The sequence below is a fragment of the Dipodomys merriami genome, unplaced genomic scaffold, assembly GCF_024711535.1.
Source record: "Dipodomys merriami isolate MVZ:Mamm:240054 unplaced genomic scaffold, mDipMer1.0.p SCAF_421, whole genome shotgun sequence".
In the NCBI taxonomy this organism is placed as follows: domain Eukaryota; kingdom Metazoa; phylum Chordata; class Mammalia; order Rodentia; family Heteromyidae; genus Dipodomys; species Dipodomys merriami.
The window spans coordinates 580,436-607,890 of record NW_027205838.1 but is presented as its reverse complement, the minus strand read 5'-3'; the positions used below and the strand labels follow the sequence as shown (position 1 = coordinate 607,890).

At 58.2% G+C, this 27,455-nt stretch overlaps 1 protein-coding gene across 1 annotated transcript; it reads right to left on the bottom strand.

Annotated features, from left to right (window-relative positions):
• Positions 1-354: 354 nt before the first annotated feature.
• LOC138807573 (E3 SUMO-protein ligase PIAS4) lies at positions 355-23,525 on the bottom strand. Its single transcript, XM_069993343.1, has 11 exons — positions 23,060-23,525; positions 17,906-18,332; positions 8,605-8,689; positions 7,681-7,722; positions 7,437-7,527; positions 7,205-7,333; positions 7,004-7,109; positions 4,041-4,114; positions 3,746-3,906; positions 1,903-2,033; positions 355-1,806 (listed from the first exon to the last, which is right to left on the bottom strand). Exons 1-11 carry the CDS (start codon positions 23,084-23,086, stop codon positions 1,541-1,543), a joined length of 1,539 nt encoding a protein of 512 aa, XP_069849444.1. The 5' UTR covers positions 23,087-23,525; the 3' UTR covers positions 355-1,540.
• Between the last annotated feature and the right edge of the window lie 3,930 nt (positions 23,526-27,455).

Sequence of the window (27,455 nt, the reverse complement as noted above, 5' to 3'; positions counted from 1 at the left end):
ACTGGAGATGTCTCACAGCCTGGACTGGCTTTGAACTTGCATGCTCGGATCTCAGCCTTCCGAGTCACTGGGATGACAGGTGTGAGCCACCGGAGCCCGGCAGCGTGCGGCCCTTTGAGGTGCCAGGGCCTTGTCCTGTTCCTGCCTACAGGTAGCGACCCTCCCATGGCCGTCTGTGCTTCCAACTCGTAAAGCGACTGTCCGGGTTCATCACCTTTAGCACTTGGTGAGGGCAGCTTGAGGCCAGCACGGGCGTTTCCCCCTGCCCAGTGACGTGGGCCAGAGTGGAGCATCCCTGCAGGGACAGGCCAGTGACGGGGCCCCAGCAGCACACAACACCTCAGGATTCCTCAGTGGCTTCACCGTGACCTTTTTATTTGCATTTTTAAAAAACAATTAAATTAGAATACAAATATTAGAAAACAGCGCCCGGGCTGCCAGTGGGGCGTGGCCGGCGGAGCTCCTGGAGAGGCTGCCCGGCCGTCCTCTAGACCTGAAGGTATTGCTTCCTGACTCGGAGAGTTCTGTGTAGAATCGGCGGCTGCCCGGCGCTGGGCCTGGAGGGCTGGAGGCCCCCCCTTGCCCTCTGAGACCCCCCCCCCAGCAGAGGGGGTTCCGGACTGGTGTGGTGCAGGCCAGGCCCTGTTGGAAGAGAGGCTCCCAGGGAGGGGCCGGGAAACCCAAGAGCAAGACGAAAAGGAGGAGCCAGCGGGAGCCCCGCGCCCACCCGCCGGGCGGCGGCATCTGTGCTGCTCCATAGGGAAGTTAACCTGAATTGGAGTTACCGAGGTAGCTGGCTAGAAAACTGAGAACCCCCCCCACCCCACGCCACACGGTGCCGCGCCTCTGGGGCCCACCTCCCTGGGGAGGCCTGGCCCGGAGCCCAGCCTTCTGAATACCAAGTTATTGCACTTTCAAAAAATACAACACATCTGTGGCGCACACCCTCCCCGCCCCCCCCGGCCCCCCGCCCCCCCCACCCCTCCATGGCTTCTTAGCTAGGATGCTCGCAGCACAGCAAGGCTGCCAGGGCTCCAGCCTGTGCATTTTGCGGAGAAAGCAAGGGAACAGACACAGCCAAGGGCGAGGGTCACCAGCCAGGTCTGGCCTGTGCCCACCCCATGGGTCCCCTGCACCAGCTGGAAGGGTCCCGGGCATTGCAGGCAATGGCGGGGCAGGGCGGGGGGGGGGGGAGTTTGTGGGGCGTCCTGGGTCCCAGCTGCTCACCACTCGTGGACCCGCTCAGGCTCGGGCCTGGGCTCCAGCTGGGGACGTGGCTGTGTGGTGGCTTTTGCCTTATTCTTCAAAGTCGGGGTTTTTTTTTTTTCTGTTTTTTGTTTTTGTACTTTTTTTTTTTTTGTCATTTTACTTTTTTTAATCCCCCAGAGGAGTCCAGAGGTACAGGTGCCGGGAGCCAGGGGCGGAGCGGAGAAAACAAAGTGACCCACGAAGGGAAAGCAAAGGCCTCCTCCTCCCCGCGCACCCCGCGCCTGCACCCGCCCTCGATGGTGAGCACCCGTGAGTGTCCAGCGGCCCGCGGTCAGCAGGCCGGCACCAGGCCCTTCTGGAAGAGGCACCGGCGCTTGGGCCGGGGACCCTCCTCGTCCTCGTCCTCCTCCTCCTCGTCCTCCTCCTCCTCCTCCGAGGAAGACGAGCTGTCCAGCGTCAGGTCCACCACATCGGCTCCCGGCTTCCCATTCTCCACACCCGGGGCACCCGGCCCGCCGCCCGCACTGCCCAGCGGGCCGCTGCCACCGCCACTGTTCACGCTGGGGGGCGGCAGGAGACCGTTGGCATCGGAGGCGCCTGCGGGTGACAGGGATGGGGCACGGGCACTCGGGATGCTGCGCTCCGCAGAGCGGTGGCCAGGAGCCTGGGGGGGGTGGGGGGGGAAGGACTCACCAAGCACCAGGATGGGGCCCTGGGGGCTGCAGCTCCGCTCCTTCTCGGCACGGATTGGGCACCACGAGCCGTCCACCAGGTACTCGATCTCATCCGCATCCTCACACTCGCTCAGGATCTTGGACAAGAGCCTGGGGTGGGCAGGTGGGTGAGGGTGGGCGGCCAGGCACCCCTTGGCCCGCTCCCCGCTCCCGGCCAGAAGCCAGGGCTGAGGGCTATGGAGGCCAGGAGAGGGGGCGGGGTCTCGAGGCAGCTCCGCCTCCCCCATCCCAATACCCCCCCCCCTTTTTTCCAATACTCTATTTTTGGAGAAGACAAACAGAGGCCTAAAAGGCGGGGCTCGATGCCATAGGCAGGGAAACCCCATATAGCGAGTGGGGGACAGGCCCAAAGCGGGGGTGCTGGTTGGTCCACAGAGCCTTGGGGGAGTCACCAGGGGCTGCTATGTGCCGTCCCGGCCAGTCGGAGAGACAGAAGTCTGGTAGGGGCGGATGGTGCCCAGACCCCCCCTTCCCTCCCCCCTACCCCCCCCACCAGCCCAGCCCAGCCATGCTGCCTGGGGCCAAAGCTGCACCCACTTCCAGGTGGCCTGGACCATGCAGCTCAGGCCACTCTCAGGGGCCGTGCAGGCTGCCCCGGCCCCATGGTCTCCCACACCCGGTTCACGTGTGTGTGGATGGCGCTCTGCGTGGCACAGGGTCCTGCCTGTAAACTCCTATTGTCCTGACAAGATGGAGACGGGCCCTGGCGTCTGCACCTGCCAGGCCCGAGGCCCTGGAGCAGTCAGAAGCGCGGGGGAGGGCACAGGCCGCAGCTGCTGGCCTGAAGACACAGCAGCCATTCAAGCCAGGTCCTCCGTGGTCCCAGGGGCCCACTCCCTGCACCCAGGCGGGGATAGCGCCCTGGGCCTTCCGGGAGGACCTGGCCTCGGAGCCGGTGGACCTGAGTGCAAGACACTGGCCTGGCCATCTGGGAGCTGGGGGAGCCTCCTCATCTGAAAAGGAGGGTGTCTGGCCAGTGACCAGGGGAAGGACGTGCACTGAATAAGGGGTCTGCTGGGGAAGACAGGGCAGAGGCCTCTCCCTCCATTACCGTCGGGCTCCATGCTGGCTGAGGACCGAGGTTCTGCCTGAGTGACTTGGGGACCAGAGGGGTGTGGCTGGAGGCGGCATGAGCACCAAGCCAGACAACGGGGCTCAGGTTCTAGAAACTCAAGACCTGAGCAGTCTCTCTCGAAGGGAGAAAGGTGCATGCCTAGTCGCCTTCTGGTGCAAGGCTAGACTGTGGGTCATTGCAGGCTAGTGCCACCTGGGAGTGGGTGTGGCCAGGACGTGGGGGAGGAGCCAGCAGAGGTCACCACATGGGGACAGTCACTCCCAGAGTCCCTCGGCAGTCGAGAGCTTGGCTGGTGTGAGGAGGAACAAAGAAAAGTCACAGTGAGCCAGGCCCCAGGGACTCACGCCTGTCATCCTTTCTCAGGAGGCTGCGATCTGAAGATCACAGTTCAAAGCCAGCCTGGGCAGGAAAGTGCATGAGACTCTTTATCTCCAATGAACCACTAGAAAACCGCAAGGGGCCTCACGGCTCAGAGAGGTAGAGCGCTTGCCTTGAGTGAAAAATGCTCAGAGACCGTGTTCAAACCCCACGATTGACAGAAAGTCACCGTGGACGCCGGCGGGACCCCTGTGCCACCCGTGCCGCCCTGCAGCCTCACACGCGGCCAGGAGTCGGCCTTTTGCTGACCCAGTGTCTCCCAAGGGTTTGGCTCCACTCTTTCAGGCACACCAGGGCCCCGGCGGGGGGGGGGGGGGGGGGGGGACTCTCCTTGGGCCCCGAGGCTCACCCGTCAATGATGAGCTGGTCGTAGGGAGCAGGCTTGTCGCACACCGGGCACATCCATGTGGGCTTCTTCTCGTTCATCTGCAGGTAGAAGACGGCGTCGAAGCACTGCAGGTGGGCGCAGGTCTCTGCCCGGCAGGGCACCGACAGCCGCATCTTTACCAGCTGTGGGAGGGTGGGGTGAGTGGGCTGTGCCACCCCCAGCCTCTCAGGGGCCCGTGTGACTGGGGAGACAGCGCTGGACGGAGGAGAGGCTGTGGGGGACCCCCTCCCCCACCCCCACCCGGCACCGGACTCACCGGGCAGATGAGGGAGACCCGCACGCCCGTGGTGGCGATCTCGCTGTCAGGGTCCAGGCGCAGCTTCTCCTTCACTGAGGCGGGCAGAGGGGCAGAGGGGGTGTCAGGGGGGGCAGGGCGCTGCGCTGCGCCCCTAACACCCACGCCACAGCACCAGCGTCATTCGTCTCTGACCACAACTGGACGAAAGCGCACATGCCCAGATGCTGGTGCTGGCGGCCCCGCAGACTCCCACCCTCCACAGAGCTGCTATGGACTCCAAGACTTTTCTAGAACAATCTGGACAGCACAGACCCACCCACGGACAAGCACTGTGATCCTCACTCTGCCGCAGAAAGGCCACACGGGGAGGGGGACCGAGCCGCCCCTGCAGCCTCGCCTCCAGGACAAACGGACAGCTGGCTCTTGCCATGGGAAGAGCCTCGTAATGGGGGGTGGCCTTGCCCCACTGGGGGTGATGCTCCCCAAGGGAAGCCCTGGGGGTATCTGGTGTGTGCCCAGTCCCCCAGACAAAGGGCAGATGGCCTCTCCCTCCTTGGCTGCCAGGATGCTGCACCCCTCCCTCCTCAGGAATCAGCACGGCCTCCTCTTGCTCCCCATCCCTGACCTGAGTGTCCCCCCACCTGCCCATGACCTGTGTCCTCTCTCTCCCAGGGGGCCAGGTGAGGACCCGGCTGCTGCGGGTGCTGAGCCTATGGCCACGGCAGTCACACTCCAGTATGAACTTCTACCCAACACTCCCACTCTACCCGAGCCCCAGGCTGAGCGGGGCTAGGGGCACAGCCGCCCCCCCCCCCCCCCCCCCCGTGTCAAGACAGTGCACGAAGCAGGAGGGGCCCGAGGCATCAGACAGGCTCCTAGCCCATGGCCAGGCCTGCCCAGCACACACCAGCCCCATCCCCGGGGCAGTGAGCAACGTGGCTGCTTCCCTCCCCGCTTCCCCCCGCCCCCTCACCTCGGGCCAGGGACCGGGCAGTAGGAGGTTTCAGCAGCCTGGGGCTGGGAGGAGCCCACAGGCTGGGAGGCCCAAGTAGCAGCCACAAGTCAGGCCCAGGTCTCGGGACAAATGAGACCCTCCCCACTGCTGATCAGCGCGGCCCACCCCTCAGGCCCCTAACACTGGGCAGCAGCCTGCTCTGAGGGACATGGCCGGGCCTGACTCGCCGCGCCTCCGCTGGGTAGGCGGGCTGAGGCGGCGGCTGCGCTCCAGCCAGGTGGGGTCCAGGCAGCCCGCACCGTCCCTCAAGGAGCACAGATGGGTTTGTGTTGAGAAAGTGACCACCAATGACTTGCCCAGCCACACAGCTGCTTGGTGGCGCTCGATGAGGACCTCGGCATCTGCTCTTGCCAGTCTAGGTACAGCTGTCTTTCTCAAACTCTTAAGTATTGGGTGTTGTGTGTGAGTGTGTGCGTGCGTGCGCACGCGCACATATGCGCGCACACACATACACATGCTAGTCCTGGGGGGTTGAACTCAGGGTGTGGATGCTGTCCCTGAGCTTTTAGGGCTAGCACAATACCACTTGAACCACAGCTCCTCTTGTGGCTTTTAGTAGTTAATTGAAAATAAGAGTCTCATGCACGGGGCACTAGCGGCTCATGCCTGTAATCCTAGTTACTCAAGAGACTGAGATCTGAGGAACGTGACTCAAAGCCAGCCTAGGCAGGAAATGCTCTGTGAGGAGACTCTTATCTCTTAACCACCTAAAAACCAGGAGTAGCACTGAAGCTCAAGTGGTAGAGCACTAGCCTTGAGCAAAAAAGCTCAGGGACAGTGCCCAAGCCCTGAGTTCAAGCCCAGACTGATTAAAAACAAACAAAAATGTTCCATAGACTTTCCTGCCCAGGTTGCCTGCAAAGATGCTTAGATCTCAGCCTCCTGAGTAGCTAGGGTTATGGGCGTGAGCCACAAGTGCTTGGCTCTAGCTGTTATTTTTAAAAGCTTCTTGGGGAATCTGGTGCCACTGGTTCAGGCCTGCAGAAGGTTCATTGGACTCTTCATAGGAGTATTAATCATCACCAAAAAGCTGGAAGTGGAGCTGTGGCTCAAGTGGTAGAGTGCTAGTGTTCAGCAAAAAAAAAGCTCAAGGATAGCACTCAGGCCTTGAGTTCAAGCTCCAAACTGGCATAAAACAAACAAACAAGAGGCAGAGATGAGAGGATCATGGTTTGAGGCTACCCCAGGCAGGTCAGCAAGATGCCATTTCAACCAACAAGCCATTTGTGGGGCTACAAGCCTTTCATATTAGCTATGTGGGAGGTCATGGGTATGAGGATAGCAGTCTGAGGCTGGAACTCGGGCAAAAACTTTGTGAGACTCCAACCCCCCAAAATAATTAAATCAGCTGGGTACCAGGGGCTCATGACTGTCATCCTAGCTACTCAGAAGGCTGAGATCTGAGGATCACGGTTCAAAGCCAGCCAGGACAGGAAAGTCCATGAGATTCTTGTCTCCAATGAATCACCAGAAAACTAGAAATGGTGCTGTGGCTCAAGTGGTAGAGCGCTCGCCTTGAGCTGAAGAGCTCAGGGATAGCACCCAGGTCCAGACTTCAAGCCCCACTACCAACAAAAGCAAAACAAACAAAAGTTAAATCCCAAAGGGCTGGCGGTGTGGCTCAGCTCTAGGTACCTGCTAAGCAAGGGAAGACACTGAGTTCAAACTAAGTTCAAACTCCAGTACTGCCAAAATGAAAAACAAAATAACCCTTTTGTTACAAGCACCGCTCACCTGAGTGTCTACCCGGGGGCAGCGGCCCTCCTGAGGCTCTGAGCTGCTCTCAGAACAAGACCCAACTGTCTGCCTCCGCCCCCCCAGGGTGGCCTTGCACCACCACCCCCGTCACCACCCTCCCCAACACCTCCCTGGCCACGCCGGTGCTTCACAGCGGGGAGGGTGGGCAGGCTGGGGCGGCCCAGGGCCCCAGTCTCTGGCTCTGGCCACAGGCCAAGCGTGTGCTCACCCAGTGCCTTGCACAGCTCGGGGTGCTTCACCCCGATCGTCTTCAACCTCTGCAGCAGCTCCGACGACGTCAGCTGCCGGACCAGGTAGAGCGCCACGGAGTAGCTCTGCACGGGGCACAGGTGTGGGGTGGGTCAGGGCGCTGCGACGGTGGCGGGGGGGGGGGGGGGGGGGGATGAGGGCGGGCGGGCAAGCGGCTCACCTTGCCGTAGTTTCCCCACGTGACAGTGATGCGGTTGGTGGCCGAGGACAGGTACATGAGGTGGGTGAGGTTGATGGGCCGGCATGGCCGCTTGGGCTCCACGCCAGGCTTGTTGGAAGGGTAGTAGCCCTGGGGGGACACAGCTGCTCAGGCCACTGCAGCGGTCCCCCTCTCCCCACACCTTCCCCCGGGGTTCCCTGGGTCACCCCACCGCCCCTGTGAGGGCGCTCACCGGGACGGAGCAGTAGCTGTGGTTGACCTTCACGGCGATGTTCGGGGGGTACTGGTCCTCCTGGGGGCAGCTGGTATCTGAGTAGCAGATCCTGTAACACGGGGCGACCCAGAGGCTGCAGAGGCCATGCTGGGTCCAGTGAGGGTGACAGGGGTTGCATGTATCTGGGCTTCAGGGTGAGCCCCAAGAAGGCAGTGGAGAAGGGGGTGCGGATGGGGGGGGCGGTACAGGGCAGGGGACGTACCTGAGGACCACCTGCACGGCTTTCACTCCAGGTTGAAGCTCTCTATGGATGCACAACAGGACCCAAGGGAGGAAGAGGGGGTCAGGGAGGCAGCGTCTTGCACGCCACGCCACGCCACGCCACACTGACCAGCCCTTTACCACCCCAAGCAGCCAGAGGCTGGCAGGTGGCATCAGCAACACCCTGTCCCATGCTGCCCAAGTCCCGCCCTGAATACCCTGGAGAAAAGAATAGCTCTCGGCCTCCCTGGGGGAGCGGGCATTGCTCAGGGCCTTGGGGGCCAAGGTGGGTCATGCAGGGACACCCAAGGACACGGTGTGTCTGCTCAATGGCCAGCGTGGTTCTGCTGCAGCTGGAGGCAGGCGCGCGGCCGGCTCTCAGCCTCACCGGGGCTGTCACTGCCTCCCGGGGACCCAGGGCTGTGCCTGGGGACACTCAGCTGTCGTGATCGGGAGCTCTTGGCATGGAGAGGGTACAGGGCCCAGAATACCACCCCAGAGAATTACCAGCAGTGTCCGCGGTGTTGGGGGTGGGGGAGGGAGGAAGCTTGTTAAAAGGGGCGTCTGGGCTGGGAAGGTGGCTCAGTGGTAGAGTGCTTGCCTAGCACGCATGAAGCCCTGGGTTCTATTCCTCAGCACCACATACACAGAAAACATTGGAAGTGGCGCTGTGGCTCAAGTGCTAGCCTTGAGTAAAAGAAACTCAGGGACAGCACCCAGGCCCTGAGTTCAAGCCTTAGGACCGGCAAAGAAAAAAAAGGGGGGGAGGGGAGAAATCTACCTCTGGAGGGACAAAGGGTCAAAGGATCAAAGTACATGTCACTCTAGGGTCAAAGGTCAAAGTACATGCCACCCCCAAGCAGGAGAGGTATGGGGCCTAGGTCAGCCGGGGGTGACCACTGAGGCGGAGGGTGGGGCTGCACACCTGGAGCTCCGGATGAGGTCCACCTGTCTGGGTGTCAGGGCGAAGATGCAGGGACTTTCCTGAAGCTTCTCGGCGTTCTGTGGGACTGAAGGCAGACAGGGTCAGGGTCATGGCCATGGCCAGCCCTCTTCAGACCAGGAACAGGAAACAGGAAGCTGCTGACAGCTGGGGACTAAGGCAAAGCCATCCAGCGCGGAGTGTGAGGGGGGACGCTGGGCAGGAAACAACAGTGCTACCTGGCTGTGGCCCTGATTTAGGGGCCCTCGTGGAGCTCAGGCCATGCAGGTAAGAGAAGGTGGCGCCCCCTGGTGAACCCTGCCTGCCCGCCCTTGCTGGCAAAGTGCCCTTCAGTGGTAGCCATGGCTGCGCTGGGGCCGCCTCCGGCGCTGGGCCTGCGGGGGCGAGGCACCGGCCTCCCAGGGCCTCCCAGGGCACAGGAGCAGAAGTCACAGAACTGGCTGCCGGCAGGGACAGAGGCCGTGGGGCCTTGCTCACGGTCACACCACCACTGGAGCAGAGGGCCTAGAAAGTTCTGAGGGCAGTGGGGCTCTTCCCTCTCATAACTGACAGAGCCACGGGGGCTCAAAGAGAATGCTTTCAGTAAGCGAAGGATGCAGTACTCCTACATCAGGGGGACACCGGCAAAGCCATACGCGGGGACCGGTGGGGGCAAGTAATTCCTAATTAAAAAAAAAAAAGCGGGGGCTGGGAAGTGGCTCAGTGGTAGAGCGCTTGCCTTGCATGCCTGAGGCCCTGGGTTCGATTCCTCAGCACCACATAAGTAAAAAGAAAAAAGCCGGAAGTGGCGCTGTGGCTCAAGTGGTAGGGCGCTAGCCTTGAGCTGAAGAGCTGAGGGACAGCGCCCAGGCCCAGAGTTCAGGCCCCACGACCGGACCCAAAAAAAAAAAAAAAAACAGCGGAAGCTGGGTACTGGTGGCTCACGCCTGTCATCCTAGCTACACAGGAGGCTGAGATCTGAGGACTGCAGTTCAAAGCCAGCCCAGGCAGGAACGTCCGAGAGACTCTTATCTCTAATAAACCACCAAAAAACCAGAAGTGGAGTTGTAGCTCAAGTGGTAGAGTGCTAGCCTTGAGCTGAAGAGCTTAGGGACAGCGCTCAGACCCAGAGTTCAAGCCCCATGACCGACAATAAAATAAAATAAAATAAAATAAAATAAAATAAAATAAACAAACAGTAGCAGGGCGCTGGTGGCTTCACGCCTATATATCCTAGCTACTTAGGAATGTGAGATCTGCGGACTGAAGTACAGAATCTTCCATGAGACTTTTTTTGGCCAGTCCTTGGCCTTGAACTCAGGGCCTGGGCACTGTCCCTCTTTTGCTCAAGGCTAGCACTCTTATCACTTGAGCTACAGCATCACTTCCGGCTTTTTCTGTTTACGTGGTGCTGAGGAATTGAACTCAGGGCTTCATGCATGCGAAGCAAGCATTCTACCACTAAGCCGCCTTCCCAGCCCCTATGAGACTCTTAGCTCCAATTAATCACAGAAAAAGCCAGAAGTGGAGCTATGGCTCAAGTGGTAGAGTGCTAGCTTTAGCTAAAAAAAGGAGCTCAGAGACAGTGCCTAGACCCAGAGTTCAAGCCCCAGGACTGGCGAAAAATAAAGTATAATCAGTAAAAACTCTGGCCAGAGGCATGGCCCAAGTAGTAGTGCCAGTGGAATAAGCAAAGGTAGCAAGCAGGGGTCCTGAGGTCAAACCCCAATACTGGCATGACTGGTAAGTAGGCAGACAGGCCGATGGGCAGACACCCTGGATGTCTGGATAAGGAGCTCTCTCCTGAGGTTTTTGTTTGTTTTTTTTTTCGGTCTCGAACATGCACCCTTCAGCTCCAGGCGAGCACTCTACCACTTGAGCCACAGCACCACTTCCTCCTGAGTACTTTTGTTGGGTGCTGAGCACTGCACACTGCCTACACAATAACACTCGGGAGGAGGGGACAGGGAGCAGTCCCAGAACGCTCATCTGTTCCCAAGCCTTCAGATGTCCCATCCCTTGCAGGGAAGGCTGCCCTGTTTCCAGAGACCCCAGTGTCCTCTCTGGGTGACTTGTATCTGTCATCATGTTAGCACCCTGTGCCTGCAACTTGAGATCTTCCTGCCTCAGCCTCTAGAGTGCTGGGATTTACAGGTGTGGACCAAAATACCTTGCTAGACACAGTTTTTAAAATTCCGATGGAAGCCCTGGCCAGGGGAGTCCCTGAAGAGGGGATACGAGGCCTGGGCCCTGGGCTTGGGACACTGGAGGGACATGCCTAGTTTCACCCTGCAAACTACTTAGAGCAGGGACAGCCAATGCTCCCATAAATTATGGTCCCAAAAGCCCTTCCAGGGGCATGCTCAGGCCAGTGGTGTCTTCTGTGACCTCTCCCAGTGAAGGGCTGGGGCAATCACAGGGCTGACTAGCAAGGATAAGCTCCTGAGTTCAAACTCCAGTTGCCACTAAGGCGCTGGTGGCTCATGCAGGTAATCCTTGCTACTTGGGAGGCTGAGATCTGAGTGAGAATCACAGTTTGCGGCCAGCCAGAGCAGGAAAGTCCATGAATCTCTCATCTCCAATCTATTACTAAGAAAAAGCTGGAAGCGGCACAGAGGCTCAAGTGGTAGAGCACTAGCCTTGAACATAGAGAAACTCAGGGACAGCTGAGGCCGCATTTAAGCCCTAGGACCAGCACTAAAAAAAAATAACAAAGGGAACCACCAGGTGCCAGTGGCTCACGCCTGTCATCCTAGCTACTCAGGAGGCTGAGATCTGAGGATCACGGTTCAAAGCCAGACCCTGCAGGAAAGTCTGTGAGACTCTTATCTCCAGAAAACCAGAACTGGCACTGTGACTCGTGGTAGAGCGCTTGCCTTGTGCTGAAGAACTGAAGGACAGCGCCCAGGCCCAGAGTTCAAGCCGCACGACTGAAAAAACCAAACAAGCCAAAACAAAACAAAAAAAACAAAGAGTTCTGTGGACAAGGCCAGGTGCCTATGACAACCGCTTATGACTGCCCCCTGACCCCAGCAGGCCAAGTGCCAGAACCTTCTGAATCCCAACCTGGAGACCAGGTGATGCAGAGGCCAGACCTAGTACTCTTAGAAGCCGGCGGCTGGGGTTCAGATCCAGCCCTGGAGGGCCTCCCCCCCACAGGCTGCTTTCTCTGGGTGCCCAGGAAGAGGCGGCTGTGGCCGGCTTGAGTTTGTTTGTTAAGCACTCGCTGGTCCCTGGGTGATAGCAGACTGTGGAGCCAGGGCTAGGGCTCAGGAGGAAGGCGTCTAATTGGGGAGCAGACACGCCCAGATCTGCCCAGGTGTGTGGGGAGCAATTACTCCAGGGCAGGGTGCAGGGAAGGCCTCACAGGGCTGACATCTGAGCAGGCGTGGGGGGGTGGGGGAGGACGCTGGCTAGGAAAGTCAACACGCCATGCCCCCCTGGCCTGCAAGGTCTTGGGGGGGGGGGCGGTGCCCAGGGCTGGTCCCTAGCATGGAAGGCCACGCCAGTTTCTCTTTGACCAAGAATCAGGAGTCCTTCCCAAGGGCTCCTGTGTGTAGGTGAGGTTGGGCCGTGCCACTGTCCCCAAACCTGCTTCTACCAGGCTGGCCAGGGACAGCTCCCTCCAATCACCCGCTCTCCCAGGCCTTCCTGGATTACTTCCCCAGCACCCACAGCACTTCTACTCCTCACTGGAGGTGAGTTCAAACCCCAGGGCATCCCAGACCCTCTCCCTCAGCCCATCTCCTGGCCCCGGGATGACGGTTCCAGCAGAACCCTGTCCACAGTGAGTGTGGGACCGGTCCCACACCCCGGGCCTGGACTCCACAGGGGCTGCCACCACCTCCCCCTCTCCTGCCAGGGCCTTGGCACTCTTGCTGAGTCTTTTTCTTTTGGTTTCCCTGCAGTGCTCGAGACGAACCAGTGTCCTTTTTTTCGTTCTTCTTTCTCTTTGTGCCAGTCCTAGGGCTTGGACTTAAGAGCTTAGGTACTGCCGCTGAGATTTTTTGCTCAAGAATGGCACTCTATCACTTGAGCCACAGCTCCACTTCTGGTGTTTTGCTGGTTAATTGGAGAGAAGAATTTCACAGACGTTCCTACCTGAGCTGGCTTCAAATCATGATCCTCAGATCTCAGCTTCCTGAGTAGCTAGGATGTCAGGCTTGAGCCACCTAGCAGTAGAACCTGGATCCTGTGCCTGCCGGGAAAATGGTTACTACTAAAGTCACACCTCAACCCTGTCTTGCTATGTGGACCAGCTGGCCTGGAACTCACCAGGCTCCCGCCTCATCCTGCCAAACAGCTGGAATGACAGGCATGACCACCTATATCCCTCTTCTGGAACACTCCTATCCGTCCCTGTGGCTGAACCTGCCTTATAAACTGTAGCCTGCCCTCTTTGCCTGACTTCCTGCAAGACCTGCCTCTCACCTCCACCCCTTTGCTCTTTGGGCCAGCACAGCATTAGGTCCAGGAGAAGGGGTGGTTCTGTGCGAAGATCATATCTGTGATCTTGGGATCCTAGCTATGGAAGCCACAGACAGGAAGACTGGAGATTGAATACATCCCTCGGCAAAAACAAGAGACTACCTGAAAAATAACTAAGGTTAAAAAGGACTAGAGGTGGTGGTGGTACACGCCTGTAATCCTAGCTACTCATTACTCAAGAGGCTGAAATCTGAGGATCATGGTTCAAAGACAGCCCAATCAGGAAAGTCTGTGAAGCTCTTACCTCCAATAAACCACACACACACACTCTCTCTCTCTCTCTCTCTCTCTCTCTCTCTCTCTCTCTCTCTCTCTCTCTCTCTGGAGCTGTGGTAGAATGCTAGCAAAGCTTAGGAACAGGCCCCAAATTCAAGCTCTGGGATTGGTATTCCTTATTCCCCCCGGAAAAGTCAGAGCTGGAGTGGCAGGGTGTCAACTGCTATGGGTAAGCACATGGAGTTTGAGGCCAGCCTGAGCTACATTATCCAGTCCCTGTCCCATCAAACCGGAAGAGAAAGAAAAGCTCCCTCTGGCTGCTGACCACCAGCCTGAGGGGGTGGAGCTAGGAGGAGGCCGGTCAGCTAGACAGGTGGACATTGGCTGCCAGGATTGGAAGACTAGAGGTAAAGTGAGCAGAATGGTGGAGGGGGGAGATGGGGGGGGATTCTGACTCCCCCACCCTGGGAGGAATGTGACTGCCCAGGCTCTAGGGCACAGCTTGGAACCCAGACAGCTCCAAAGGACACCATACCCTCAGCGTCTTTAGTGACTCTAAAGGGTCCAGTTTTGTTTTTTTTTTTTTTTTGGTCGGTCGTGGGGCTTGAACTCTGGGCCTGGGCGTTGTCCCTCAGCTCTTCAACTCAAGGAGAGCGCTCTACCACTTGAGCTACAGCGCCACTTCCTAAAGGGTCCAGTTTGAAGCATAAGACACACCAGCAATGCTGGGCACTAGTGGCTCACGCCTGTAATCCTTACCACTGAGGAGGCTGAGATCTGAGGACTGAGGTCTGACACCAGCTAGGGCAGGAAAGTCTGTAAGACTCTTAACCACCAATTAACCACCAAAAAGCTAGATGGAGCTGTGGCTCAAGTGGTAGAGCGCCGGTTTTGAGTGACAATGCTAAGGAATAGCACTTAGGCCCTAAGTTCAAGCCCCAATACTGACAGCCATACAAAGAAGACACACCAGCAAGCTGGACGAGAAGCCGCAGTGATCCCCACAGCCCTCCATGGGCTGTGTCCCTGCCCCAGCACCCCATACTGGCCCACACAACGGGCCATTCAGTGGCATGAGCGAGCCCCCTCTGCCTGGCACTTTCCGTCCCATGCCCCCATGCCAGGAGCACACGCCCCACCCTCCTGGGCCCTCGAGGCCAGGAGGCCTTTCCAGCCCACCATCCTCACAAATGCACAGTAATGGCTCCTGACACTCCCAGCCCAGGCTTAGGAGGAAGGGTGAGGGGGGTGTGCGTGCTGCGCCAGGCTCCTCAGCCAGCATCGGTGCCACCCAGCTCTGGGCGCAAGAGCAGCTTGGGGCTGGACTAATGCATTTCCTCCCTTCACCTCCCCAACTCCCATACCCATGCCCATGATGGCCTCTTTTCTCGCCTGCACCCCTTGGTCAGGTTCCAGCTGCTGATCCTCAAGCAACACAGGGGCCGTGTGTTCCTGGGCCCTGGATCAGGCAATGGCCTTCTGCCTTGGCCTGCCTGGCTCCTGGGTGGAAAGCCACCCAGAGACCCCTGTGCTAAGGCCGTGCAGATGCTGTCTGTGGGGAAAGGGGTCGTGCTGGGAGGACAGATGAGCCTGCTGTGGTAGCCTGGGCAAGGCTCCTAACCTCTCTGAGCATGGGCCCTCCCTCAGCAGTGGCTCCTGTGTCTCTATAATGGCCAGCCATGCTCTCCTGGGCTCGGGGTCCAGCTCCTGGTCTGCGGCTGCTCTGCCTCCCCTCCCCCACCCAGCACACCACCAGGGTGATTTATGGTTCCTGTCTGCCTGGCGCAGGCTCCAGCCCAGAGCTCAGAGCCAGCATGGTTCTTCCGGGGAATCGGATCGGAGCCTGTGGGCCTCGCTCCGGTTAGTGGGTCGTGGCCAGGGCAAGGAGGAAGGGGCAGCAGACAGAACTGGCCCCTGGTCAGGCCTCAGGCGATGCCAGCACTCCATGGTGGGGAGGGCCATGCCCAGGGTGAGGTGGGTTGAACCACCATGGGTTCCGGAACATGAGGACAACTGCCTCCAGCCTAGAGTCTGTGCTCTTCCTAAGCCCCAGGAAGCCCCTCAGGACCCCCAGAGCATGAGGGCCCATGGTAGGTGTGCCCTGGTGGGATGGGGGGTTTGCTCTCAGGCCTCCCCGCTATGGGGAGGGGAAGGAAGGGAGGGCGTGCGGCCTCTTTGTTCTAAGTGCAGCAGAGGCTGCTGGTGCAAACAGGGGAGCAGGCTCTCCCGGAGATCAGGTGACCAGGGTCCCAGGGGGGGCCCAGGGCAGTGATGCATTGTGGGGCGGAGCAGTGGAGCAAGCAGGAGGCCAGCCCACCCTGCAGGGAGGAGGCCCGTCATGCCCTACAGGGAGATCCAGTCACCTCCGGCCCAGACCCACCAGCACCCAGCCTGGCTCACACTTCCCTGTGACTTCGGTCATTCTCCAGACTCCTAGAGTCCAAACTGATCTTCAGAATCGCCCGTCATTCCCAAGGTCCCCATACTCTTCGGGGGAGCCCAGAGAAGGGAGGAACTGAAAGAGCACTCAGGCTGGGGAAGCCAGCCAGGAAGAACCGGGGATGAGCTCTGATCCCCAGTCAACTATTAGGCCAACCTGCTCAAAGAGGTTCTGGTGCCAGTCTCCTCCACCATGCAAGGTCTCAGCAGAGCACACCAGAGGGTGGAGCTTTAGATCAGAGTGCAATGGCTCACACCAGAGGAAAGCCAGCATCAGGCAGAAGGTGGAGGCTCTGGGGGCTGCAGGATGGAACCCATGCCAGTCCTTCTGCCCTCCCCCTCCTGCAGCCCCGCCAGAAACCACAGCCCTTCTCCCAACCTCCTGCAGCCCAGAGGCAGCAGGCAGGAGGGCGGATCAACCATCAACCACTCCTCATTCTCCCCCTCCACCAGAGCAGGGGAGGGGAGCGGAGGGGGCTGGCTGGCACTAGCCTGTGCTGAATGGCGGCGCATGCCAGAGAGGCCCTAGGGCCAGGCAGGAAGCTGGGTCAGCAGTGGGGGAGGCATGGAGGTTCTGAACCACTGGGCCCAGTGGGGGTGGAGAGGGTTGGGGAGTTAAGACCCACCCACTCTGCCACAACAGTGAAGGTACCAAGGAAGGCAGTGTGCACTGCAGTTCCAAGTGGGGTGCCGCAGGAGGCCACCCACGGGAGGGCAGAGGGCTCCACCTGTCTGTCCGTGCCGCAAGCCCAGCTCCTGGCACTGCGAGGCACCTGCAGATGCCCATAAATACTGGCTGTGAGAGCACGTGGATGGGCGGGTAACCAGGCAGCAGAACACAATGGGCCAGGTCTCCAGGTGATGGTGCCAGTTGGGTACCTAGTAAAAGCTGGGTGCTGGGTATGAGCCCACCAAGGTCCGGAATGGCTGGCTGGCTCTGGCTGAGGGGCTAGGGGGACCTGCTACTGCGAGTCTGGGCTGGTAAGGCCTCCTCTGTCCTGAACTAGGGGCAGCATCTGAGGCTGAGACCAGGCGCCCAGCCTCCCTGCAGCCTAGGTGACAGACACTGCCAGGGAGGGCCTGTCCTGTCCACACTGCTCCTACAGCCAAGTTCTAGTTCCCAGCTCCATCAACACTGCGACAAAGAATCAGAGACAGGAAGGACTGGGGAGCTTAGATCTGTCTCCATCCTGTGGCCCCCAGCCTGAGCTGGCTGTCAGGTTACCTGAGGCTCCCCTGCTGGCAATGTCCTCCCTCCAGATAGGTCAGAGGGTCACACACCATTTTTCAGCCCCTTTCTACAAGGACTAAGCACAGGTCACAGTGAGTGGAAGGCCTCTGAATGAGTGATGGGAAAAGCAACGGAACAGGGCAAAAGGGAAGGGGTGGTGTGGCCACACCTGTAAGCCCAGCACCGGGGAGGCTGAGGTAAGGAGATCGCAATTCCAGCCCCATTGGGCTGCACAGGCAGACTGGCTCTTAACAAAGGACTGTGGCTTCCAGCTGGGCCGTGTGGGTGCTCACAGAAGCTGGCTCTCTACCTCCCTCTCAGGACACTCACTCTGGGACACCAGAGCCACCAGGCTAAGGACATTCAGATAACTTATGCATGCAGCCTCCACAGTCTGAGGAAGGGCTCTTCTAGCCTCAGCCAAACCTTCAGATGAGTGGCCCAGTGGGTGGCCCACATTCTACAACCTCACAGGTATGAACCAGATGCTCCCAGTTTACTGCAAATTTGTCCACAAACCCACAGCTTATTCTCAGTGTGTGTGTGTGTGTGTGTGTGTGTCTGTCTGTCTGTCTGTCTTGGTCTTGGGGCTTGAACTCAGGGCCTGGGCACTGTTCCTGAACTTTTGTGCTCAAGGCTGGGGCTCTACTATTTGAGCCACAGCCCCACTTTTGGATTTTCAGTAGTTCATTGGAGATAAGAATCTCATCTGGCTGGAACTCTGATCCTCAGATCTGTCTTTTCAGTTGCTAGGATTACAGGAATGAGCCATGGGTGCCCGGCTTCCACAGCTGCTGTGTTAAGCAGCTGGGTTGGGGGCAGTTTGTTTGGCAGGTACAGTAACCCACAGTAGACCCAGTGGCTTTGCTGCCAGGAAAGACGAACCCCAGGGTCCCTCGGGACAGGCAGCGCAAGGCAGCGGCTACTCACCTAACTCGGTGGGCTTCAGCAGCTCGTCCAGCATGTTGAAGAACGGCAGCTTCACCAGGCGGACTTCTGGCTTGAGGGTCTTGGCAGGCAATCGTCCAAGTCCATTTAGATACTTTCCGTAGAGCACAGGGTAGTCAATATTGGGGCCCGACAGCGGAGTCCTGGGTACCGTGCCAGCCCGGTCGTAGGTGGAGTGCACGGTGAGAGGGTCCAGGGGCCGGTGGGGCTGTGGGCCAGGCTCCACGTTCTTCTTGGCATAGCGTGTCTCGTAGAGTTCCTTGATCTTCTTGAACAGCTCCGGGCTGCAGTCGAACTGCACCAGCTGCAGGGCCCTGGTGACCAGCTCGTGCTTCAGGCCACTCTTGCTGCGGCCCACGAATCCCAGCAACATCTGGAGGTCGGACACGCGGAAGCTCATCACCATGTTCTGAGGGAAGCAAGCACACACAGCGCTCAGGGAAATGCATAGCACTCGGGCACACGGAAGCTCATCACCATGTTCTGAGGGAAGTGCATGCACACGCATGCGCACGCACACACACACGCACACACACACACAGCGCTCAGGGAAATGCATAGCACTCGGGCACACGGAAGCTCATCACCATGTTCTGAGGGAAGTGCACGCACACGCATGCGCACGCACACACACGCATGCACACACACAGCGCTCAGGGAAATGCATAGCACTCGGGCACACAGAAGCTCAACACCATGTACTGAGGGAAGTGCACGCACACGCGTGCGCACGCACACTCACACACACACACACATAGCACTCAGGGAAATGCATAGCACTCGGGCACACGGAAGCTCAACACCATGTACTGAGGGAAGTGCACACATGCGCGCGCACGCACACACACACAGCACTCAGGGAAATGCATAGCACTCGGAAATGCAAAAGCTCATCACCACGTTCTGAGGGAAGCAAGCACACGCAGCACTCGGATGGCCTGGTGGGGGGTGTCTGGCTGACCCAGGGTGTCCGAGAGAGAGCTGTTCCAAACCATCCTGTCCACCACCAGGAAGCCTGCCCCCCCTCCAACTTTCCATGCAGCAGGAGCTCCTCCCACTGTCCCGCCCCCCACATCTATTTTAGGTTTTTTTTTTTTTTTTTCGTCATCTTTGCACCTGAAAGCATCACCAGGGCAGGAACTGGCAATCTTCCCCATAAACTGGCTCTTCCCTGGGCTGGGAAGGTGGCTCAGTGGTAGAGCGCTTGCCTTGCATGCATGAGACCTTGGGTTCGATTCCTCAGCACCACATAAGCAGGGGGAAAAAAAAGCCAGAAGTGGCGCTGTGGCCCAAGTGGTAGAGCGCTAGCCTTGAGCTGAAGAGCTGAGGGACAGTGCCCAGGCCCAGAGTTCAAGCCCACGACTGGACCCCAAAAAAACCCCAAAAAACAAAAAACTGGCTCTTCCCAATACCGGTGTGGGCTGACAGCTTCCCTGATTCCCATCCTTTCCTCAGAGCGGGAAGCTGGGAGGACCCTGGCAGAGCCATTGCTCTAGCCACAAACACAAGTAACCACAGCCATGCCGGACCTTACACTAGTCACCTGCTGGAAATCGAGTCTGAAACTTCATTCTCCAGACGACTCCCAATACACCCCATTCCCATAGGCATCTGCTCAGATGGGTACCATCTGGCTCAGGCAGGGGCTTGCCCCTGGGCACCCTGGACATGGCTGGCTTGCCTCTGGGGACATTCTGAGCACTTCCGGGTTCCTGGCAGCATCCCTGGCCTCCACCTTACTCCATCCTGGAGCTTCCCCACTGGTGACAGACATGTCCCCAGATACAGCCCAGTGTCCCCAGGGGCAGCATAGGTCACAGTTGAGAAGGGCTGGTCTCACAGGCTAATTAATCGCTGAGCTGGTGGCAAAGTGACGGGTGACACTCAGCAGGACCTGCCAGCTATGCCAAGGCAAACCAGAGCTCAGCAGACACTCATGCGTGACCTGGGCTCTGTGGTAGGAGCTGCACGTCCGTGTAAAGGTGGGCCTGTGCTCCATCAGGCAGGCAGGTGAGGAAACTGAGGATGGGAGGGAGAAGAGGCAGGGCTGGGGTCTGGGCTTGTGGCCAGCCACTGCACTCCTTAAGAATTTATTTAGGGGCTGGGAAGGTGGCTCAGTGGTAGAGCGCTTGCCTTGTATGCTTGAGGCCCTTGGTTCCATTTCTCAGCACCACATAAGCAAAAATAAAAAAGCCGGAAGTGGTGCTGTGGTTCAAGTGGTAGAGCACTAGCCTTGAACTGAAGAGCGCCCAGTCCCAGAGTTCAAGCCCCACGACCAGACCAAACAAACAAAAAAAAAGAATTTATTTATTTTTATTTTTGCCAGTCCTGGGCCTTGAGTCAGGGCCTGGGCACGGTCTCTAAGCTTCTTTTGTTCAAGGCTAGCACTCTACCACTTGCACCAAGACACCACTTTTAGCTTTTTCTGTGTATGTGGTACTGAAGACTAGAACCCAGGGCTTCATGCATGCTAGGCAAGTACTCTACCAATAAGCCCACTAAGCCATATTCCCAGCCCAGAAATTTTCTTACACACACACACACACACACACACACTGCACGGGGAAGAGCAGATTGGCGGGGGCGGGGTGGGGTGGGGGGGAGCACTGGGTCACCACACCTGCTGAGGAGCTTACCAAAGTGCAGGCTCTCAGAGAGCCAGCCATGCTTTAAACACAAAGATGCTCTGCTCCCTTGGCCTGACTTCCTACCTTGTACAGAAAGAAACAGCTTGTGGACAAGATGTTCCTTCTGGAAGTGGCTCAAGCCTTTTAGGAGGGATAGGTGTGTGGTCAGCTGGGAGCTGACCAGGATGCACCAGCAAGAGCAGGGAGTTCACAGCCCTTCCAACATCCTCAGCTCCAGATCCCCTGCTAGTTAGCCCAGGGCCTGAAAGCCAGCCACTCCAACATCAGACTGGGCACCACAGAGCATAGCTCTCTTGCCTGACCATATGTTCCCGACTCACATTTCCCCACAGCTGCCACTCCTGGACACTGGGGCATGAGGGGTAACAGACAGACATCCAAGAAGCCTCAGATGCAGTGAAGAGCACTTCCTGTTCTGTCCATCCAGACCTGCCTGCCTTTGGGCTGTTTGTAAACAGGGCGGGGGGGGGGGGAGCAGCAGGAGGCTGACACAGCTCCTCCACCATCCCGGATGACTGCACCCTCAAACCTGCCTCAGCATCGGTTTCGTATGCCTGTGTGCCAATCCTACATGTTCTCCATCGGGACCCTGTGCACACTGAAAGGCAAACTCTGGGGCATGTATCCCACAGGGCAGGGAGAGCTACTGAAGAAAGAGGGGACATTTCAACTACAGTTAAGGCAGAGACCAGAGCAAGAGACTCCAGGGGATAGAAGGTCCCTATTCTTCTGGACCAACAACCTAGCAGTTCAGAAAACTTGAAAGGTCAATGTGACTTAATGGGGGTGGGGGGGATTGCCACCATAGGTCATGCAGAGGACATCAGATCAAATTTCAAGGCAGCCCCTACCCTCTGCAGGGAGGGTCCAGAGGTACGGCCCCACATGCTACAGGAGGTCACCTTTCAAGGCTCCAGGGGACTCCAAGCAGAGGCTAAGCCTCTGGGATGCAGAGTGCAGATGTCTGTCTCTCCATAATCCTGGGGAGGGGCAGATGTGTATGTGGTACAGGTTTTGGGGAAGAGTTCTGGGGAAAGGTTGGTCTACCCTATAATCACATCCTAGAAGCTGTCTTCTAGATTGCAGGGGGGAGAAGGGTGAAGTAAGGGGAGAGGAAGGAGTGAGGAGCAAACACCAGCAGGTGAGGAACTGGGGAGGGGAGAGCAGAAGGAGGTCGAGGTCCCCCAGCTCTTAGGAGTAGCTGTCTGGGGGAGGGGTACTTCTGAAAGGAGGTCAACTGTGAGAACACTGGACCCTCACCTGGGAAACAGACAAGCTTTCAGCAAGAGGGTTAATAGGGGCCAAATCCTGGAGAGGGAAAAAAGTCTTGAAACCAAGACCCAGGAACAGAATAGGGGAGCAGCAGTGAAGGCCCACCTTAAATAGAGCCTATTAGGGACCCTCCAAGGATCAATATGGAAGACAAGGCAGAAAAAGAAGGGGACTAAAAGCCAGAAATGGGTGCATAGGGTCCTGGGGGCTCAGTAGAAAGGAAGCCGACCCCAAACATAGACTCATCAGGAAGCAGGTTGGAGACTAAGGAGTAGAGAGAATCCCGTTTAAGAGTGGTGTGGAGAGCCCCCCCCCCGCCCCGAAAGTGAGAGATGGGACACGGAAAACGGGGAGGGAGGGGAGGAAGGAGGGAGGTGAAAGATGGAGGGCCAACATCCAAAACTGAACCGGAGGTCGGAGGTGGGGGGGGGGGGACCTCCGACCGACAGGGGCTGGTCGGGCTTGCGTCCCACAGAGAAGGCCAGGGGTGGCCACTCTGTCACTCTGGAGCGCCGGGAGGGGGCGGGGCGCGGGGCCCCACCGCACTGAAGAGGAGTCCCAAATGATCCTGAGGCACGGACACCCCCCTTCCCGCCAGCCCCCTCCCCCGCTCCCGAAGACAAGTGCCGTGAGAGGTCGGGCCGGGCACCGGGCTGTCCCCCGGGGCGGTGGCAGGGGTGTAACGGAACACTCCTCAGCCCACCCCACCCCTAAACACCCGCCGGGCTCAGGGGACTCTCCGGAGCCGCAGACCCCAAGCTTTTAGCCTGCGGGGCAAGGGAGGCTGGGATCTCGATCTCGGACTCCCCCCGGCCAAGAAGAAAGCAACGAGGAACGGCTCCGGACCAGGTAGGCAGCGGGCAGCCGGTCCGGCCCGCCGTCCCGCAGGACTGCGCCGGCACCGGCGGAGCCCCCGACCGTCGGGACGTCGGACCCCAGAACTACTCCGGGGGGTGGAGGGGGGCACGGCCTCGGCCTGAGGGCCGGGGGACACAACCCCGGCGCCAACACCGGGATGAGGTTTGGGACCCCGCCCCCGGCCTCCCCGCCCCCCGCCCGCACCCGGAGCCCCGGGGCCCCCGGGCCACCGTCCCCGGAGGCAGCCACGGGCGGGACGCATCCCACGGCCCCGGACGGAGGGTGCAGAACCCATCTGGAGGACCCGACCCCGCCCCGTCACCCGCCCGGCCCGGCTGGAGCCGCCGCGCTCACTCACTTTGGCCTCCACCAGTTCCGCCGCCATCTTGGCCACCAGCGTCCCCCGCGCCGGGAGCCCCCAGCCGTCGCGTCACGTGACCGCCCGCCACTCGTAGGCGGGGCCAACGCGCGGGCCTATTAACACCGCCTCTGACTCCGCCCCCCCGAGCTGGGCGGATGGTTACATACTGCGCAGGCGTGCGCGGCCACCGCCCGATCTTCCAGCCAATCAGAAACGCCAGCTACCCTACACCCTCCCCCTCCCCTTTAGGTTTTGCCCGCGACGGCCACGCCCACTCGCGGCGGCGTCTGGCTTCTTAAAGGAACCGAAGCGCCGCACAGGTGGGGGGCGGGTGCCGGACGGCGTCTAAGGAGGGGGTTGAGGAAGGGTGGGCTCCAGCGCGACAACAATGCCGCCAGGTGTCACCGCTCCGGGCGCGCGGCGGTCGCCAGGTGCGTTCGCGAACTGCCGTCGGCGTTGGAGGAAGAGGAGACGGTTGCTCAACCGCTGCGACTTGCCGGTGCGTGCGGTGTGGCGCCTGGCGGCGGGGCGCAGGCGGCGCGGGGCGGCGCGGCGCACACTGGCGGGCCCGAGGCGCTCCGCGCGCCGCACATCCGGGTCCTGGGGCGCACGTGGCGGCGCGGGCTGCGCGCTGGCTGGGCCGGCTGGAGGGAGGCTTGACGCCGCACCACGGCCACCACCGCCCGCAAACTCCCCAGCGTCTGGAGGGCCTTAACGACTTTCCGGAGGAACGGATCCCCGGCAGGTCCCGAGTTCTCACCCACGGGGGAGCCGTGGACATCTTCCCGCACCTGCACCTGCTCCCGCTCGAAGCTTCCTTTGGTTCGGTGCCGGTGGCTCACGCCTGTCATCCTGGCTACTCAGGAGGCTGAGATCTGAGGATCGCGGTTCAAAGCCAGCCCTGGCAGGAAAGTCTGTGATAAACCACTCAGAAAACCGGAAGTGGCGCTGTGGCTCAAGTGATAGAGCGCTCGCCTTGAGCTGAAGAGCTGAGGGACAGCACCTAGGCCCCGAGTTCAAGCCCCACGACCGACCAAAAGAAAAAAAAAAACCAACCCAATGTGGGGCTGACTCAAGTGGGAGAGTACCAGCCTTGAGCACAAAAAAGCTCTAGGAGCATTCAGGCGGATTTCAGCCCCAGGATGGAGAACACTCATAAACACACAAAATGGGTTGGACGCAGTGGTGTCCTCCTTTAATTTCAGCTTTTGAAAGGCAAGGGGATTAGGGAAACCTTAAATTCAGAGACAGGTTGCACTACATATCACAACCCTATCTCAATTTTTTTTGTTGTTTTGTGCTTTTCCTGGGGCTTGAACTCAGGGCCTGGGCGCTGGGATTGTGTGTCCAAGGCTGGCACTCTACTTCTTTAGCCACAGCTCCACTTCTGGCTTTTTAGTAGTTAATTGGAGGTAAAAGTCTTACAGACTTTCCTGCCTGGGTTAGCTTTAGACCACAGTCCTCAGATCTCAGCCTCCTGAGTAGCTAGGATTACAGGTGTAAGCCACTTATCAGGACTATATTTTAAGTTTGCAAACGAAGACAATCACATTGTTTGTGTTCTCTCAAAATCTACTGGTTGAAAGTGATTAGATTAGGGTTAGACGTCTTATAAGGGTGTGCTCCCTATATTGGTATTAGCCACTGTTTTTGTTGTTATTTGTTGTTTTTGTTTTTTTCTGCCTGTCTCGGGGCCTGAGCACTGTCCCTCAGCTCCTCAGCTCAAGGCTAGCACTCTACCACCTAAGTGAGCTAACAGCACCACTTCTGGCTTTTTCTGCTTATATGGTCTGAGGAATGGAACTTGGCTTTATGCATACAAAGCAAGCTCTCTACCACTGAGCCACCTTCCCACACCTGCTAAGTGTTTTTGTGTGTGTGTGTTTTTTTGTTTTGCTTTTTATTTTGGGTCCGGTCGTGGGCCTGAACTCTGAGCCTGGGCGCTACCCCTCAGCTCTTCAGCTCAAGGCTAGCGCTCTACCACTTGAGCCACAGCACCACTTCCGGCTTTTTTTTTTTTTTTTGCTTATGGGTGCTGAGAATTGAACCCAGGGCCTCAAGCATGCAAGGCAAGCGCTTTACCACTGAGCCACCTTCCCAGCCCCTTTGTGTGTGTGTGTGTGTTTTTTTATTAGTGGCTTGATAAGAACTAGAAAAGATGTTGGGCTGGTGACTCACACCTGTAGTTCTAGCTACTTAGGAGACTAAGATCTGAAGATTGTGGTTCGAAGTCAGCAGGCCAGAAAAGTCCCCATGAGACTCTTACCTCCAATTAACCACTCAAAAATCAGAAGTGGGGCTGGGAATGTGGCTCAGTGGAGAGAGTTTGCCTAGCATGCACGAAGCCTTGGGTTCTGTTAGCATTATCCCCACCTCCAGTCCTCAGCTCCATCCAGACCTGAGCTCCTCCCTGTGCTAGAGTTCCTGCCATATAGCTGGCCACTCCCTCTCTTCTCCCAGACCTATGCATGGACCTTGCTACTAGCCCCAGAGCTACCCACCTGGATGGGGCAAATGCCATATTACTCCCTCTCCCTGGGAGATATGGCCCTTCTAATAAACCTTATAATCTTTCTCCTGCCTCCACGTGACCCCCTGGGGTGGTCATGATGGAGCCTAACACTTGGTGCCAAAACCCAGGATAGGTTCCCCAATGGGTTTGCCTCCCCTGCCCACTTCAGTTGGGGGGTCAAACCAGCTGTCCTGGGACCTAGCCCGTGGTCCTTCATTGCCGATGCCAGAGGACCACCAAAGCTCCTGTCTGCCATCTCATGGTCCCCTCGGATGGCCAGGAGGACCACCAAGGTAACTTTCTCCTGACTGAGTGCTCTACTTCCATCCACCACAATGTACATCTCCAATCAGGGTGAGTAAACCAGACCTGCAGTTAGCTGGGACTGGGATCTGATTTTCTGATTATCTGTAAGGCCACTGGGCCTCACAAAGAGAAATCTCAGCCTGCTGAATTCCCAGCTCCACCCAGGGACCTTAAGCCACAGAGCTTGAAAGATCAAGGAAATCAGCAAGTGCCTGTGACAACTCCTTGTCCTGTTTTTTTTTTTTTCCTTCCTTATTAGCTGATGGTATGGCCACTGAGGATGCTCTTTGGTTGCTTATCAGCTCCGCTGGTTTACTCTCCAACAGTAGGAAAACAATAAACTTCTTCATAAAATCTGTTCACCTTTGAGCCCAATCTTAAACTTAATGCAATCAAATTTGGGCCCAGGGGCTGGGAAGGTGGCTCAGTGGTAGAGCGCTTGCCTTGCATGCCTGAGGCCCTGGGTTCAATTCCTCAGCATCACATAAGCAAAATGAAAAAAGCCGGAAGTGGCGCTGTGGCTCAAGTGGTAGAGCGCTAGCCTTGAGCTGAAGAGCTGAGGGACAGCGCCCAGGCCCAGAGTTCAGACCCTACGACCGGACCCAAAAAAAAAATTTGGAACTCCACTTCTGTGAGTGCAAGTGAAACTGTCTCCACGTTGTAAGGTATATTAAATAGGTAAGCTTAATTAGATAGCTGATAAAGAGAACAACTCGTGGTATTCAGGCAGGAAATGAAGTTTATTTATCAAATCATTACCCTGCCTTGAATGAGGGGAGAGGGGCCCGGGCGGGGAAGCACATGGCCAAAGGGGCAACCTATTCCTGGGCCAGGACTTATCTAAGCCTGACTCTGGAGGAGGTGTGGCCAGGTGGGGAAAATGTGTGGTCACACTGGATCCGAAAGTGACCTCAGACCTGGGACCCTCCTACAGTCAGATGGGAGGCAGTACGAGGAGCAGCCCAGGATGTGACCTAGCAAGAGGGTGAGGTGACTGCTTCCAGGGGTGCCAGTTACCTAGGTAACACAGGTACTGGACAGAGACTTAGCCAAGAGGTAGGGAGATGTCTGCACAGGGCCTGCATAGAAGGGGGCGGGCCTTACACCCCTCCCTCTCCCCTTCTCTCTCACACTTTGCCTCCCTAAACTGCTTGCCTGCCTAAAACTACTAACGGGGCTGGAAGGTGGCTCAGTGGTAGATCGCTGGCCTAGCATGCATGAAGCCCTGGATTTCATTTCTCAGTCCCACATACACAGAAAAAGCCAGAAATGGCGCTGTGGCTCAAGTGGTAGAATGCTAGCCTTGAACAAAAGAAGCTCAGGTACAGTGCCCAGGCTCTGAATTCAAGCCCTAGGATTGAAAAAAAATCTGGGGTTGGGAAGGTGGCTCAGTGGTAGAGCGCTTGCCTTGCATGCATGAGGCCCTGGGTTCGATTCCTCAGCACCACATAAGCAAAAAGAAAAAAATGCCAGAAGTGGCGCTGTGGCTCAAGTGGTAGAGGGCTAGCCTTGAGCTGAAGAGCTGAGGGACAGCGCCCAGGCCCAGAGTTCAGGCCCCATGACTGGACCCAAAAA

Coding starts and splice junctions, on each gene's coding strand:
- LOC138807573 (XM_069993343.1), bottom strand. CDS start 23,086: ATGGCGGCGGAACTGGTGGAGGCCAAA. Junction 7,723..8,604: donor GACCTCATCCGGAGCTCCAG/GTGTGCAGCCCC, acceptor GTGCATCCATAG/AGAGCTTCAACCTGGAGTGA. Junction 7,528..7,680: donor GCCGTGCAGGTGGTCCTCAG/GTACGTCCCCTG, acceptor CCCGTGTTACAG/GATCTGCTACTCAGATACCA.